General features: G+C 41.5%; 1 protein-coding gene across 18 annotated transcripts in view; it reads left to right on the top strand.

Moving 5' to 3' along the window:
• The window catches only part of LOC133156864 (cytosolic carboxypeptidase 4), an 83,888-nt gene that overhangs the window by 51,531 nt on the left and 19,706 nt on the right, over nucleotides 1–12,651 (top strand). For all 18 annotated transcript variants that reach the window (XM_061282924.1, XM_061282919.1, XM_061282920.1 and 15 more), the window contains 9 exons: nucleotides 571–700; nucleotides 3,221–3,305; nucleotides 4,332–4,595; nucleotides 4,943–5,023; nucleotides 5,180–5,269; nucleotides 9,999–10,147; nucleotides 11,158–11,245; nucleotides 11,697–11,829; nucleotides 12,096–12,249. In XM_061282924.1, coding sequence (XP_061138908.1) covers nucleotides 571–700; nucleotides 3,221–3,305; nucleotides 4,332–4,595; nucleotides 4,943–5,023; nucleotides 5,180–5,269; nucleotides 9,999–10,147; nucleotides 11,158–11,245; nucleotides 11,697–11,829; nucleotides 12,096–12,249 — 1,174 coding nt within the window. The remainder of the gene's footprint in view (nucleotides 1–570; nucleotides 701–3,220; nucleotides 3,306–4,331; nucleotides 4,596–4,942; nucleotides 5,024–5,179; nucleotides 5,270–9,998; nucleotides 10,148–11,157; nucleotides 11,246–11,696; nucleotides 11,830–12,095; nucleotides 12,250–12,651) is intronic.

Below are 12,651 nucleotides of genomic sequence, written 5' to 3'. Positions count from 1 at the left end.
TACATGGGTACAGGCTTTTTTCCAGCATCAGCATGCCATTTTTAGGGTGCGTATTATACATGGGGGCGCACTATACACGGAAAAAAACGGTATACATCCATCCGTTTCTATACAGCTTGTCCCCAGGTGGTCGTGGGCGTCCTAGAGCCTATCCCAACAGTCATCGGGCAGTAGGCGGGGGATACCCTGAACTTGTTGCCAGCCAATTGCAGAGCACACAGAGACGAACAACCATCCGCACCCACACTCACACATAGGGGCAATTTGGAGTGCTCAATCGGCCTAACAAGCATGTTTTTGGGATATGGGAGGAAACCGGAGTGCCCGGAAAAAACCCACGCAGGCACGAGGAGAACTGCGATTGGCTTGCAATTGATTAAAAGTGTCCCCCGCCTACTGCCCGATGACTGCTGGGATAGGCTCCAGCACGCCCGCGACCCCCGTGGGGACAAGTGGAATACAAAATGGATGGATGGACTATTTTTGAAGAAGTTCAGGAATTGCAAGCAAAAATGTTTGTTTTATTCATATAACAGATAGCACTAAACAGCAAGCATCTGTGTCATACAGGAGGATCTGGATTTGAATTCACAAGAGAGTTCATCATCATCTTCATCTGATGACGAAACTGGGCCGGAAAAAAAAACTCCTGAGTTTCTGTCCCAGACAGAAAAAGGCACATCAGATCAAACCAAATCAGGTTAGGCTGTTGTTACCGTTATGGCACACATACAATACAACCCCCCAAAAGATGTGAGATAGCGACAGAATTCAGACCTAATTTCATGCTGACTGCAGAACACATGCATTGCGGATGCATCGTGGCCTCCTTACAAACACTGCAAGGGAAAAAAAAGCAGTGGTGACAATTCGCACTAGCTGCAGTGCAATGCGTATCCGTATGTGGACCGTATGCGATGCTTTGTAAGGTCTCCCTAAGGTTTCTATTTTTTTCCAGATGCAGCATGCATTTTCTCACGAACCTGAAGAAGAAAAGCGAGCCAGAAAATCCATTATACTTCAAAATAAAACAGTTCTGTTTGCCGTATTTTCCGCCCTATTAGGCGCACCGGGGTATAAGGCGCACCTTCAATGAATGGCCCATTTTAAAACTTTGTCCATATATAAGGCGCACCGGCCTATAAGGCGCATGAAATAGAAGCTTTACTGCAACAAACTGAGGTTGACTAGGGTTGCGGTATGCACCCACTAGCCAATAACCAACGAGCCCTCTGTAAACAATTGTGTTTCTAAAACGATTGACTATAAAATGATTGGAACTGACTAAAGTTCAATCTAACGCATTGGTACTACTTACCTATGTTTCCCTTCCATATCGATCCGTAGATTTACTCGAAACATGAACAGAGCAGCCTATTTTGACATGAAATAGCCTCGCGCGTATAGCAGCTATCGTTATAGCATTAGCCATCCGCAAAAAGCCATGACCCTCAGCTCGCAATCTCCCATGAGCCTCAGCAAAGTGTAAACAATCGCGTCTCTCAAACGAGCTCCTATAAAATGATCAGAACTGACTAAAGTTCGATCTAACGCATTGGTACTACTTACCTATGTTTCCCTTCCATATCGATCCGTAGATTTACTCGAAACATGAACAGAGCAGGCTATTTTGACATGAAATAGCCTCGCGCGTATAGCAGCTATCGTTATAGCATTAGCCATCCGCAAAAACCCATGACCCTCAGCTCACAATCTCCCATGAGCCTCAGCAAAGTGTAAACAATCGCGTCTCTCAAACGAGCTCCTATAAAATGATCAGGACTGACTAAAGTTCGATCTAACGCATTGGTACTACTTACCTATGTTTCCCTTCCATATCGATCCGTAGATTTACTCGAAACATTAACGGAGCGGGCTATTTTGAAATGAAATAGCCACGCGGGTACAACAGCTATTCGGTGACGCCCCCTGACTACAGTTACCGTAATGCTGGGAAGCGACGCGACCTTGTAATTTACTAGTCGTACTAAAACGTACTAAAACATTTTGGCAGAGCACTGTGTACAACCAGTATGGATCAACAAATTCATCACTTGATCCATATATAAGGCGCACCGGACTATAAGGCGCACTGTTGACTTTTGATAAAAATTTAGGTTTTTAGGTGCGCCTTATAGGGCGGAAAATACGGTACTTTTCTAAATTCTATTCATAAAAACATATTACAAATCTACGATGTACAGACTTTCCATTTGAGCTGACTACATAGCTTGATATGATTTGGAGATTTAAAAGACAAAAAAAACAAGCTTGAATTGAATTAAACACAAAATGTACTTATCCATGGTAAAAGAGCCAAAGTTACAGGAAAAATGAAGGGTAACAATAAGAATGAAAGACAAGTGTGGCTATTGTTTACAAGTAGCTCTTGCATGTTCTTCCCGTGCCCGGAGAAAACCCACCCAGGCACGGGAAGAACACACCCTTCTGAGAGGCGGACGTGCTAACCAGTGCGTCACTGAGCCACCAAATATATATGTGTGTGCGTGCGTGTGTGTGTGCGTGCATGTGCGTACGTGTGCGTGTTTGTGTGTGGGTGCGTACGTATGTGTGCGTGTGTGTGCGTGCGTGTGTGTGTGCGTGCGTGTGTGTTTATCAGTGGAGCTCTGAGTTTCAAACCATTGATCTCAGTTTTAGTCCCCTATAGTCTCAAAGGTATTGGAAAAGTTGTAAGACAAAATGAACAAGACAAAAATTCCAGCTTTTATTTTGTATTACTTACAATATGATGTGTAAAACTTAGAACGGTGCACCATATATCTGAAGCCACCCACTTTTCAAATGAGCAAAATATTAGAACAGATACATGTTGTCAAACTAACTTAAAGTGAATAATATTTCATATTTGGTGGCATCATCCCAATTTGCAATGACTGCATCAAGCCCACGGCACTTTGACTTCACTAGACTGTTGCATTCTTCATTTGAAATGCTTTCCCAGGCCTTTACTGCAGCTTCTTTTTCTGTCTTTTTGTTTCTTTCTGAGGGTCTCCTTATAGGAGGTGAAATGCATATACTCTATTGGGGTATGGTCTGGTGAATGACTTGGCCAGTCTATACCTTCCACTATTTCCCCCTGATGAAGTCCTTTGTTGTGTTTGTATTGTGTTTGGGTCATTTTCTTATTTAATTACCAACTGTTATTTACATTAGCATGTTCCTAAAATGACCATCCACATTTTGTCTGTCCAATATGTAGCTCCTTGCCCGTTAAAGGTCAAAGATTTCTATAGCCATACTGGTATTAACACCCGATCTGGTGGAACCAAGACTGGAGAGACGAGGTAAGCTGTAAGTCATTAGTATTTGTTCTTTGGGGGTTCTGAGTACCGTATTTTCCGGACTATAAGGCGCACCGGACTAGAAGGCGCACCTTCAATGAATGGCCCATTTTAAAACTTTGTCCATATATAAGGCGCACCGGACTATAAGGCGCACCATTAATGCATCATGTCAGATTTTTAATCCAAATGAAATCATTCTCCATTTTATCTTTTTTATTTCAACTTCAGATGCAACAAATGACTTTATAATTACAAAATAATGATCCATAGTCTTTTTGACTCATGATTCATAGTTTTCAGCAGGCCACTTATGTTTGATTTCATGACACAATGCTTCGGGCCAGTTTGAATTTAGGAATTTAGTCCATATATAAGGCGCACTGGACTATAAGGCACAGGTTTTTAGGTGCGCCTTATAGTCCGGAAAATACGGTAATTACCATCCCAAACATTAAATGCATATCATCTATACATAGTACATATGATAAAACGTCTCCCTTGGCATGGTACATAAACTACAGTTTGGACAGTCAGTCGCTCATCCTCATTTCATAAAAAAATATAATCAGACTTTTTTAAGGACTTAAATTGGTACCCGATGTTTTTTCCTCACTAATTAGCGTTCCATTACAACTTTACTTTTGTGTGCGTGTGTGTGTGTGCTTGTGTGCGTGCGTTTGTGTGTGTGTGTGTTTTTGAGGAGTTCGTGGCTCATTTTTGTTATCTTTGTAAATCACTGCCGTCTCCCCTGTTTTGGGAGTAAATTTTTTGTTTTGTTTGTAACCACTGTCACATGATGCTTGTTTATTGTTTATTTATTATTTATGCATCACTCTTATTTATTCATTGTTTGTGCCTTCTTGTTTTTACTTTTTGTGTTGTTTAGTTGCATGTATATTGTGTACTATGTCTTTTCACCGTGGGATAGTGGGAACGTAATTTCGATCTCTTTGTGTGTCTTGACATGTGAAGAAATTGACAATAAAGCAGAATTCGACTTTTTGACTTTGACTTTTCTCATCCTAGGGAAGAGGCCAACTCAAGTCTGACAGATGATGAACAGAAAAATAAAAATGAGGGAAATGGAAAATGTTATAATTCTCCTATGACAGATTTAATCGACATACATAATCATGACATCCCCTACCATGAACCCAGTATGTATCGAGCTGCAGCCATGAAAACAAAATCTGTCCCAGGATTCAGCACGCTTGCTTTTCCTGATTTTTGGGGTCAGGTCCCACCACCTGGAAATGAACCCATGGCTCCACGCAAGCCCAACATCCAGAGGTACCCTGACGCACAATATGAAGAAGGAAGTTGTAGTGGTTCATTCAGATTATTTGTTGCAGTCGGTGTTTGAGATTTCCTTGTTTGCGTGAAGTCTTTGAACACACCTCTAGTCTACGGCAGGGTTTTAGTGAACCAGGCGTCTTCCTCCCGGGTTAGAGAAATAGCCTCCAAAATAAGTCATATTTCATTAGAAATTAGATTGCCATTGTGCCAAAGGTAATAGCATATATAAACAAACAATCCTGTAATTAACTGTGGAAAGCTTAAAATAGCCCTGATGCGCACGATACAGCTCCTTTAATCTTCATTTCATTTGCATGGCTTTTAATTTTTTGTTTTCACAGGCAGAAAGTGCTTGAAGATATTCAGCGTTTCTTGAATACCGATATCATCAACCAAGTGGTCTTTGATTTGGAAGATGAGTGGTAGGTTAAAAATATAGAAACATTTAGTAATTTTTCTGTATCGGACATCTTTATTTGTTTACTGCACGCAGGAAGTGACAAGTTTTAAAAGAACAATCTATTTGTTGGTAAATGATTAGTTAAATAAAAAAACATTTCAATTATATTTTCTTTTAGTTTGCAGTTTCCACCTGCAGAGCCAGACTCCTTGAGATTCTTTTCCAGTTTTGAATGCGGCAACCTGAGAAAGGCTATTCGCGTTCGCAGGTATGTACACATTTGTAATGGTAATAAGTTTAAAAAACTAAAGAGAAAAGGGAGAAGATCCTCAAATAGTATGATTTACATTACAATTCAATCAGACTATCCACACAAGATATCATCAACCAAGTGGTCTTTGATTTGGAAGATGAGTGGTAGGTTAAAAATACAGAAACATTTTGTCCTTTTTCTGTATTGTCAGGTAGCAATGCCCATTGAAAGAAATTGGTCGATAAACGAAGAAAGTTAACCTTAAAGTACACCTTTTAGGCAGACTTTGAGAATCTCAATTAGAGCCATGCATACGAGTGTTTCGAAAATTGCAGCATACGCAAAGCTCTATCAGCCCTTACCGATCGCAGTCTCTGTGGTTGCACAATGGAGTGCTGTTCCGACTTCTTATTCTTATCGCCTTTAAATTAGTCACGGAAAGTAAATCACTTGCGCTAAGGTTTAAACCAGGGGTCACCAACACGATGCCCGCGGGCACCAGTTCGCCCGTGAGGACCGCATGAGTCGCCCGCAGGACTGTTCTAAAATTAGCTCAAATAGCGGCACTTGTCAGTGAGCTGCATCTATTTATTTTACAGTCAAACCTCGGTTTTCGAACGTCTCGGTTCTCGAACAAAATTTGGAGGTCGAACCTCGCAAGATGAGCCGGGAGGACCCGAAAAAAAACGATTGCGCGGCCCGGATGCCGACTGACTTTGTTGTTATTGTATTTTCGTTACTTGGAGGATTGTATTAACCCCTAATCATACCTCCAAAGAAAGCCAGTGGGAGCAGTAAAGCCATCCTAAAACAAAAGACGCTCTTAAAGCAATGCGACAGTGAGCGCCCGGCGCGCTGCGGTAGCGCAATCGGACCAAATTAAGCTCCCTGCGCACTGAGATTCACTTTTTGACAATTTTGACTTTTTGGAAAGTACATCAGGACTTTAAACATATTTTCTAAATTTCAGCGACGGCTCTGTCATAATAATGCGACCAGCGCGATGCAGTTGCGCGGTGGGCGACGCGCTACGGTTGCGCGTTCAGCGGTGCGCTGCAGTTGTGCGATCGGACAAATACGCCCAAATGAAAAAATGCTTAAAAAAGGCGGGGTTTTTTTGTCTTGAAACGGATTCATTTTTTTTACATTATTTGTAAAGGAAAAAATAGATTCGGAATTCGGCCGATTTGCTTCTCGAACCGCCTTCTGGAACGGACTGTGGTCAAAAAACCAAGGTTTGGCTGTATTTTTGCTATTCTTGTTAAAATCACACGTGAATTGGGAAATGACAATAATAACATAGTGAAAGCCAAATTGAGCCAATTGGCTATTTCAGAAGTGTGTGTCAAACTGGTAGACCTTTGCCTTAATCAGTACCCAGGAAGTAGCTTTCTTAACCTTAAGAAAGGTTGGTGACCCCTGGGTTAAGGTTTGTCTTTAATGCAGGATGCTTGGTCTCCATGTGCCGAAGCAGTTTTGAAGGCTTCATTGCCTCATTCGCTAGCCTGTCGCCACATATTATTCAGAGTGGGCTTGGCGCGTCAGAGTCACCTGTGGCGATAAATCCATATTTTAAGTAGGACTCCAGAAATTTTCTTTTAAATGCAGCTTTCCTTTTCTTAGAAGTCATTGCCTCTTCTTCTTCCGTCTCCTCATTGGGCTTTCTTCCCTTTCCGAAGAAGCTTTCCAAACATCTCTGTTTCTTGCTCATATTTGCTTGCTTCGCGGGCTTGACTGGGGAAACCTGTCACGTGACCGGGACGAGCGTCTTTACCTGAATTAATTGATCGTCGATAAAAATATATTTCTTTTTCTGTGCGGCTTGGCGGCCCGGTACCAAGTGACCCACGGACCGGTCCGCGGACCGGTGGTTGGGGACCTCTGGATTAATGCATCTAAGCAAGGAACATTCTGATCTCTCCAATTTCCCCTTTGCATCCTTGAGTTTGGACTACAAAAGCCTTTCAGAGTAATAAAGTGTGACGGACGAGACAGGACAACCAAATACGGCACGAGGCAGACTTTATTGAATGGAGGGAAAGAGGAAGTGGAGAGCTGAAGTTCTGGCTTGACTGGGGTGGTGGAATGGCTGGCTCGTGGCTGACAGGCAGAAGCGCCAGCGCCGCAACTGGTCACCATCCACCAAGTGACTGACAGGCAGATGGCAGGAACCAACCTGGTGAGACAAGCAACAGAGCGAGCACGCAGTGCAGCAGGGAGTAGTGCGTAATTGGGGTCTTGGGCAGGCAGATTGTCAGGGAAAGCGGCAAGTAGAGCGAGGTCAAAAAACGGGTGAATGGTCAGGGCAGGCGGCGAGCAGCGCAAAACAGGTTAGTACACGGACAGAGTTGGCAACACGAGTCAGATGGCAGAAACGCAGTGCGCTTATGACAGGCATCACAGACAGACTGACAATGAGTTCTTGGGGTTTAAATAGCGTCTACTAACGAGCAGAGACAGTTGCGGGTGATTACTAGATTGCATGGACGTGGCTGTGAACACTATGAGAGTGGCCGGCTGGTTTGCAGGTGACGCAGGCACATGACATAAAGATGGCGGATTTGCTAAACCGTTTGGCCACATCCATTACCTTGTTTGGTAGTGCCGCCCCAAAGAATGTGACGTAATAGATAAAAACATGTAATAGAAAATGGATAAAATTGAACGGAGTAAAAAATTTCCCCCAAACAGATTAAAAAAGTATCTCTTCAGCACCTGGAGGGATTAGATTAAAATTGCCTACAATCCTGGAGACTCCATGTGCACGATAAAATGTACTTAAAAGCAAAAAAAGTGGATTTTCCATGCTGTCTCATCTCAGTCTGGCAACACTTACATTTTGAAATAGAGCATTTTTTAAAATTGTTTATTCTCCATGATTCCCTACAACTGGCTGGCGACCAGTTCAGAGTGTAGTTTGCCTTTTTCCCAATGTCAGCTGAGATAGGCTCCAGCAACCCACACAACCCTTCATAGGATAAACGGTGTTGAAAATGGATGGATGGTGTATTTATTCATCCATGTTTAATACATCATGTAGAAGCATGTTCTGGATGGGCTGAATCTTTATTTTCGTAGCCCTCAAGAGCCCGAACAACTATGATATCGTTTTCAGTCAACAGCAAGTGGAAAAATGACCACTGCCCAAGATGGATGAAAACGAGTGGATTTTCCTCCTTGGGTTATATTCCATGAATGCAATACTGATCAGAATACCAACCATGTTTAGACTAGTGCAGGGGTGGGCAAACTTTTGGACTCGCGGGCCGAACTGGGTTCTAAATTTGGACCGGAGGGCCGGACAAGGAGCAGATGGACGTAGGCGTTGTGTGAAGTCATATAAGCGACCTGTAAAGGTCATTGCATAAAAGATCTTGGCCTTTAGTAGGTAGTAAAGCATGGATATTCCAAACAATTTTTTTGAAAACAAATGCATTTATTAACAGCATTAAAAAAAAAAAAAAAAAATTCACTAAAAAACTGCTATCAGTGATTCTCATAAAATACGACACTGTTATTATGAATAACAATCTCCATCACTTCAGTGCCTGCAGGTCAGATTAATGAAAGATGTTTATCTTATGAGATCACATCAAACGGCAAACATTCTGACCAAATATATCATCTTGAAGAATCGGTGAAAGCATACATCCAAATAAAGTAATCAAAACAGCAACACGGTGAGGGGTATCTGAAAATCAGAGCAGAGTTTTAACTCGCAAACACCTGGTAACAGAGGTGAGGAAACGGGAAACACCTCCTTAAAGTAAGCCTTAAGAACTTTACAGGTTAAGATTAGTCACAAATAGGTGGTGCATCAATGTCCTTGAGCATCCTGCATTGTTTGAAAATGAGAATGGTCGCTAGTTTCAATCCCTGCTATGTGTACAAATCATATTCAAAATGCATTTTTTTACAATAAACTTGAGAGCCTCCCGTTCATTTTCAGTGGGAACAGTGTTGTTGGTCTCCCTTTTTTGCTAGTGCGTCATAGTCTGGAGTAAAATTTGTTGTGGCAATTCTTAGGCGAGATCCGAGGTGTTGGTCCGTTTACCTTGATCTGTGACGGGTTGATGTTGATGTGGCTGAACGTCACGTCGCGTACGTCGAGCCAAATTGTCCACTCTTTTTTAACATTCGGCACTCACTTCTTTTTTTCGGGCCACTCATTTTAATGGAAGGATTCCAGGGGAAGGTTTGTGGGTGGCTTTAGCGCAAAACTGCATCTGAAAGCTCAGCGCGCGAATTATAAGAATGCTGTCGTCAAAGCTCACGCTCTAAATTCGGGACTGATACGAATAGAGCGAGAGTGCGCCAAGTCCGTACTACTGAGTACGTACACGCACTTGTGAGTGTGCACCGAGCTTTCTGACACGGCTTCCGGTAGTAAATGCGCAGGCGAGCGCTTCGCCATCTACTGGGAAAACGCAGTCATTGCAGGCAAAATGACCAAAAAAAAAAAAGTTTAATAATACAATTTGTTCAGGGTTGGCGGGCCGGATTAAACGGTCCCGTGGGCCGGATGTGGCCCGCGGGCCGTAGTTTGCCCACCCCTGGGTGCCACATACGTAGCTTTGTCAAAAAAAAAACCCCTACATACAGACTTAAAAAAGGACGTGCCATATGGATTGGGTTGCGTGCGTGTCGTTTCTCTTTTTTCTAATTAAAATAATTATTGAAAATATAAAAACATTGATGGTTTTGTTGCTGATGCATCTGTTATTTGAACGCTTTTTCTCTGTAGATACGAATATGACCTAATATTGAATGCAGATGCCAACTGTTCCCAGCACACTCAGTGGTTTTATTTTGAAGTCAGTAACATGGTGCCCGATGTTCCCTACCGTTTCAATATCATCAACTGTGAGAAGAGCAACAGCCAGTTCAACTACGGTGAGGACTGTTGTGATGCAAACACTGACTAACAGTGAGAAGAATCTGCTAAACTGCACCGAGGACATTCCTGATAAAAAAAAAAAAACCAAAAACTATTTTCGTTTAGCTCAAACAAATTAATCATAGCTCTTTTTCTAACCTGGGTACTTTTTTCACCCAAGCTTTGGTTGCGTCCTCTCTGCAACGTACTGTACCTTGGGTCCAAAAAGTTTAATAGATGACAAACACCAGTCTTTTCTAGGACAGATCATCTAAAATCAATCAATTTGACAATCCTTTGTGTTGCTTTTTTGTCATTTTGCATTAGCTTTTCTTTTCTTTGAAATACCTCCATAAGTGTTTGCTGCTGTGGCTTTGCCGCCTTGCGCTTGTAAGTGACGAATTAATTTTCCAGCATTAAAGTGAGCTCTGGTGGTTCCGCCACGAGGATTTGCTTGTTTAGCGCAATTGCATGTCGCTGTTTGACTATCGTTATGTTGTAGTGAAAATTAATTAAAAATTGATTAATGAATAAAAATATTAGATTGCCATTGTGCCAAAGTAACTGTGAAAAGCTTAAAATAGCAAACAGCTCCTTTAATCAATTCCACCTCATCCACTCTAGTTGGCTCCAGAACAAAAGGCACTGAGTGCAGACATAGATTCCAGTCATGGTACGTTAATCTTACTCAGACTGAAGCTTATTATCCTATTACTTTTGGAAATACAAAAATGCTCTAGTTTTCCCACTTACATAAGGCTGGAGCTGATCTTCCCATCTGGATGGGTAATAAATAAAGTTATGTAGCAAGGCCGGGAAAAAATGTGTTTTCCTTCTCATCCATAGCATGTGAACTAAAAGTCTTCCAGTTCAGAAGTTGATTCTATCATAACATACAATATTTCAAGTCAAATTTAGAACAATTTTAACGTAGAATCCGAACGCTTGATCTTAAATCTCTATTTACTCTTGCATTTGGTGCAAATCTTTTCCTGAATTAGTATTTGTGTGCATTTGCTTACTACAGGAATGCAGCCAGTGCTTTACTCAGTACGGGATGCATTGAATGGCAAACCCCAATGGTGCAGGTCTGGGACAGAAATTTGCTATTTCAGGTAAGACTCCACTACTCAGATTCATACATCTTTTCCATGTATTGTATTGTTGTTATTGTGTTTTGTTGTGTTGTATGCTACTATTATTTGCAATGTGTTGGAACACATCTAGATGATTCAGATTAATGAAGATGTAAAACATCTACGAAAACACGCGAGAGTCTTCAAAACATTCTTTATACCTTCTCATTAGTAGGTAGTTGCCAATTGTTCCAGATGCAGTAAAACTTCCAAATTCATTATCCATTCTTTTAATTGCATTTCTATCCACGCATAAACATTGAGAAACTGAGATCTACATAACATTGGGTCAACAAATGGGTCAGTCCAGACCCCAGCAGGCATGAATTGCCATGTGAAATATTTCAAGGTTTTTGTCGCTATGCAACATGCAAATAAAAATGGCACATTCCAGCACATGGCCTCATTCATATTTCTTTTTATTCTACAGAAACCACTTCTGTCCCGTTCGTGGCCGACTGAGAACAACATTTTATACACTAACATTCACCATCACCTTCAAATACAGTGAGGATGTCTGTTACCTGGCCTACCATTACCCTTATACATACTCTGCTCTAAGGGTTAGTAAATATAATTTCCGTGTTTAGTCTATCCTAATATTGCTTTCAAAATGTCAGCTCTGTAGTTGTGGTGGTTTCCTTTCATTGAAAATTGATGCTATTTTTTCTTAAGTAATATTGTGGGCTCATTATAAGAATCATAGCAATGTCACAAAGTTTGTCCAATAACCATAAAACATTATTTTCAATAAGTATAATGCTTGTAAGAAATAACCAATAATTAATATTTCATATCATAACTTACACATTTGCGTTATGTTCCTCAGGCTCATCTGCGTTTGCTGAATAGATCAGTTGATCCCAGTAAGGTGTTTTTCCGAGAACAGGTTCTTTGTCCTACTCTTGCTGGCAATGCTTGCCCATTTGTCACCATCACTGCATGTCCTCCCAGCAAGAGCTATACAGATATTCATCAGCTGCGTGAGTAGTAATCTCAAATGTGTCTATTAAATACAATGTGGGTGTCGTTTTTATTATTACCGTAGTTTTCGGACTATAAATTGCGTTTTTTTTCATAGTTTGGGAGGGGGGGCGACTTATAATAAGGAGCGACTTATATGTGTTTTTTCTTCAAAAATCCCCCCCCCCCCAAAAAAAATGTTAAACCGCGATAAACGAACTGCGATGAAGCAAGGGATTACTGTAATTTGAATTTCAAGTGACGTCAGCAGTGCGACACGGCGGTTGTTTACATAAAGGACAAAGATTGATCACGCAATGACGAAGATGACGAAGGACCCCATGTACTACCGGCATCATTAGCGGCTTTGTTTCTAAGTGACACGGCGGACTAAGAGTTTGAAGGATTTAAGGATTTGGAGT

The sequence above is a fragment of the Syngnathus typhle genome, linkage group LG7 (genome assembly GCF_033458585.1).
Source record: "Syngnathus typhle isolate RoL2023-S1 ecotype Sweden linkage group LG7, RoL_Styp_1.0, whole genome shotgun sequence".
In the NCBI taxonomy this organism is placed as follows: domain Eukaryota; kingdom Metazoa; phylum Chordata; class Actinopteri; order Syngnathiformes; family Syngnathidae; genus Syngnathus; species Syngnathus typhle.
The sequence above is the reverse complement of the archived record's forward strand: the minus strand, read 5'-3'. Positions and strand labels throughout refer to the sequence as shown.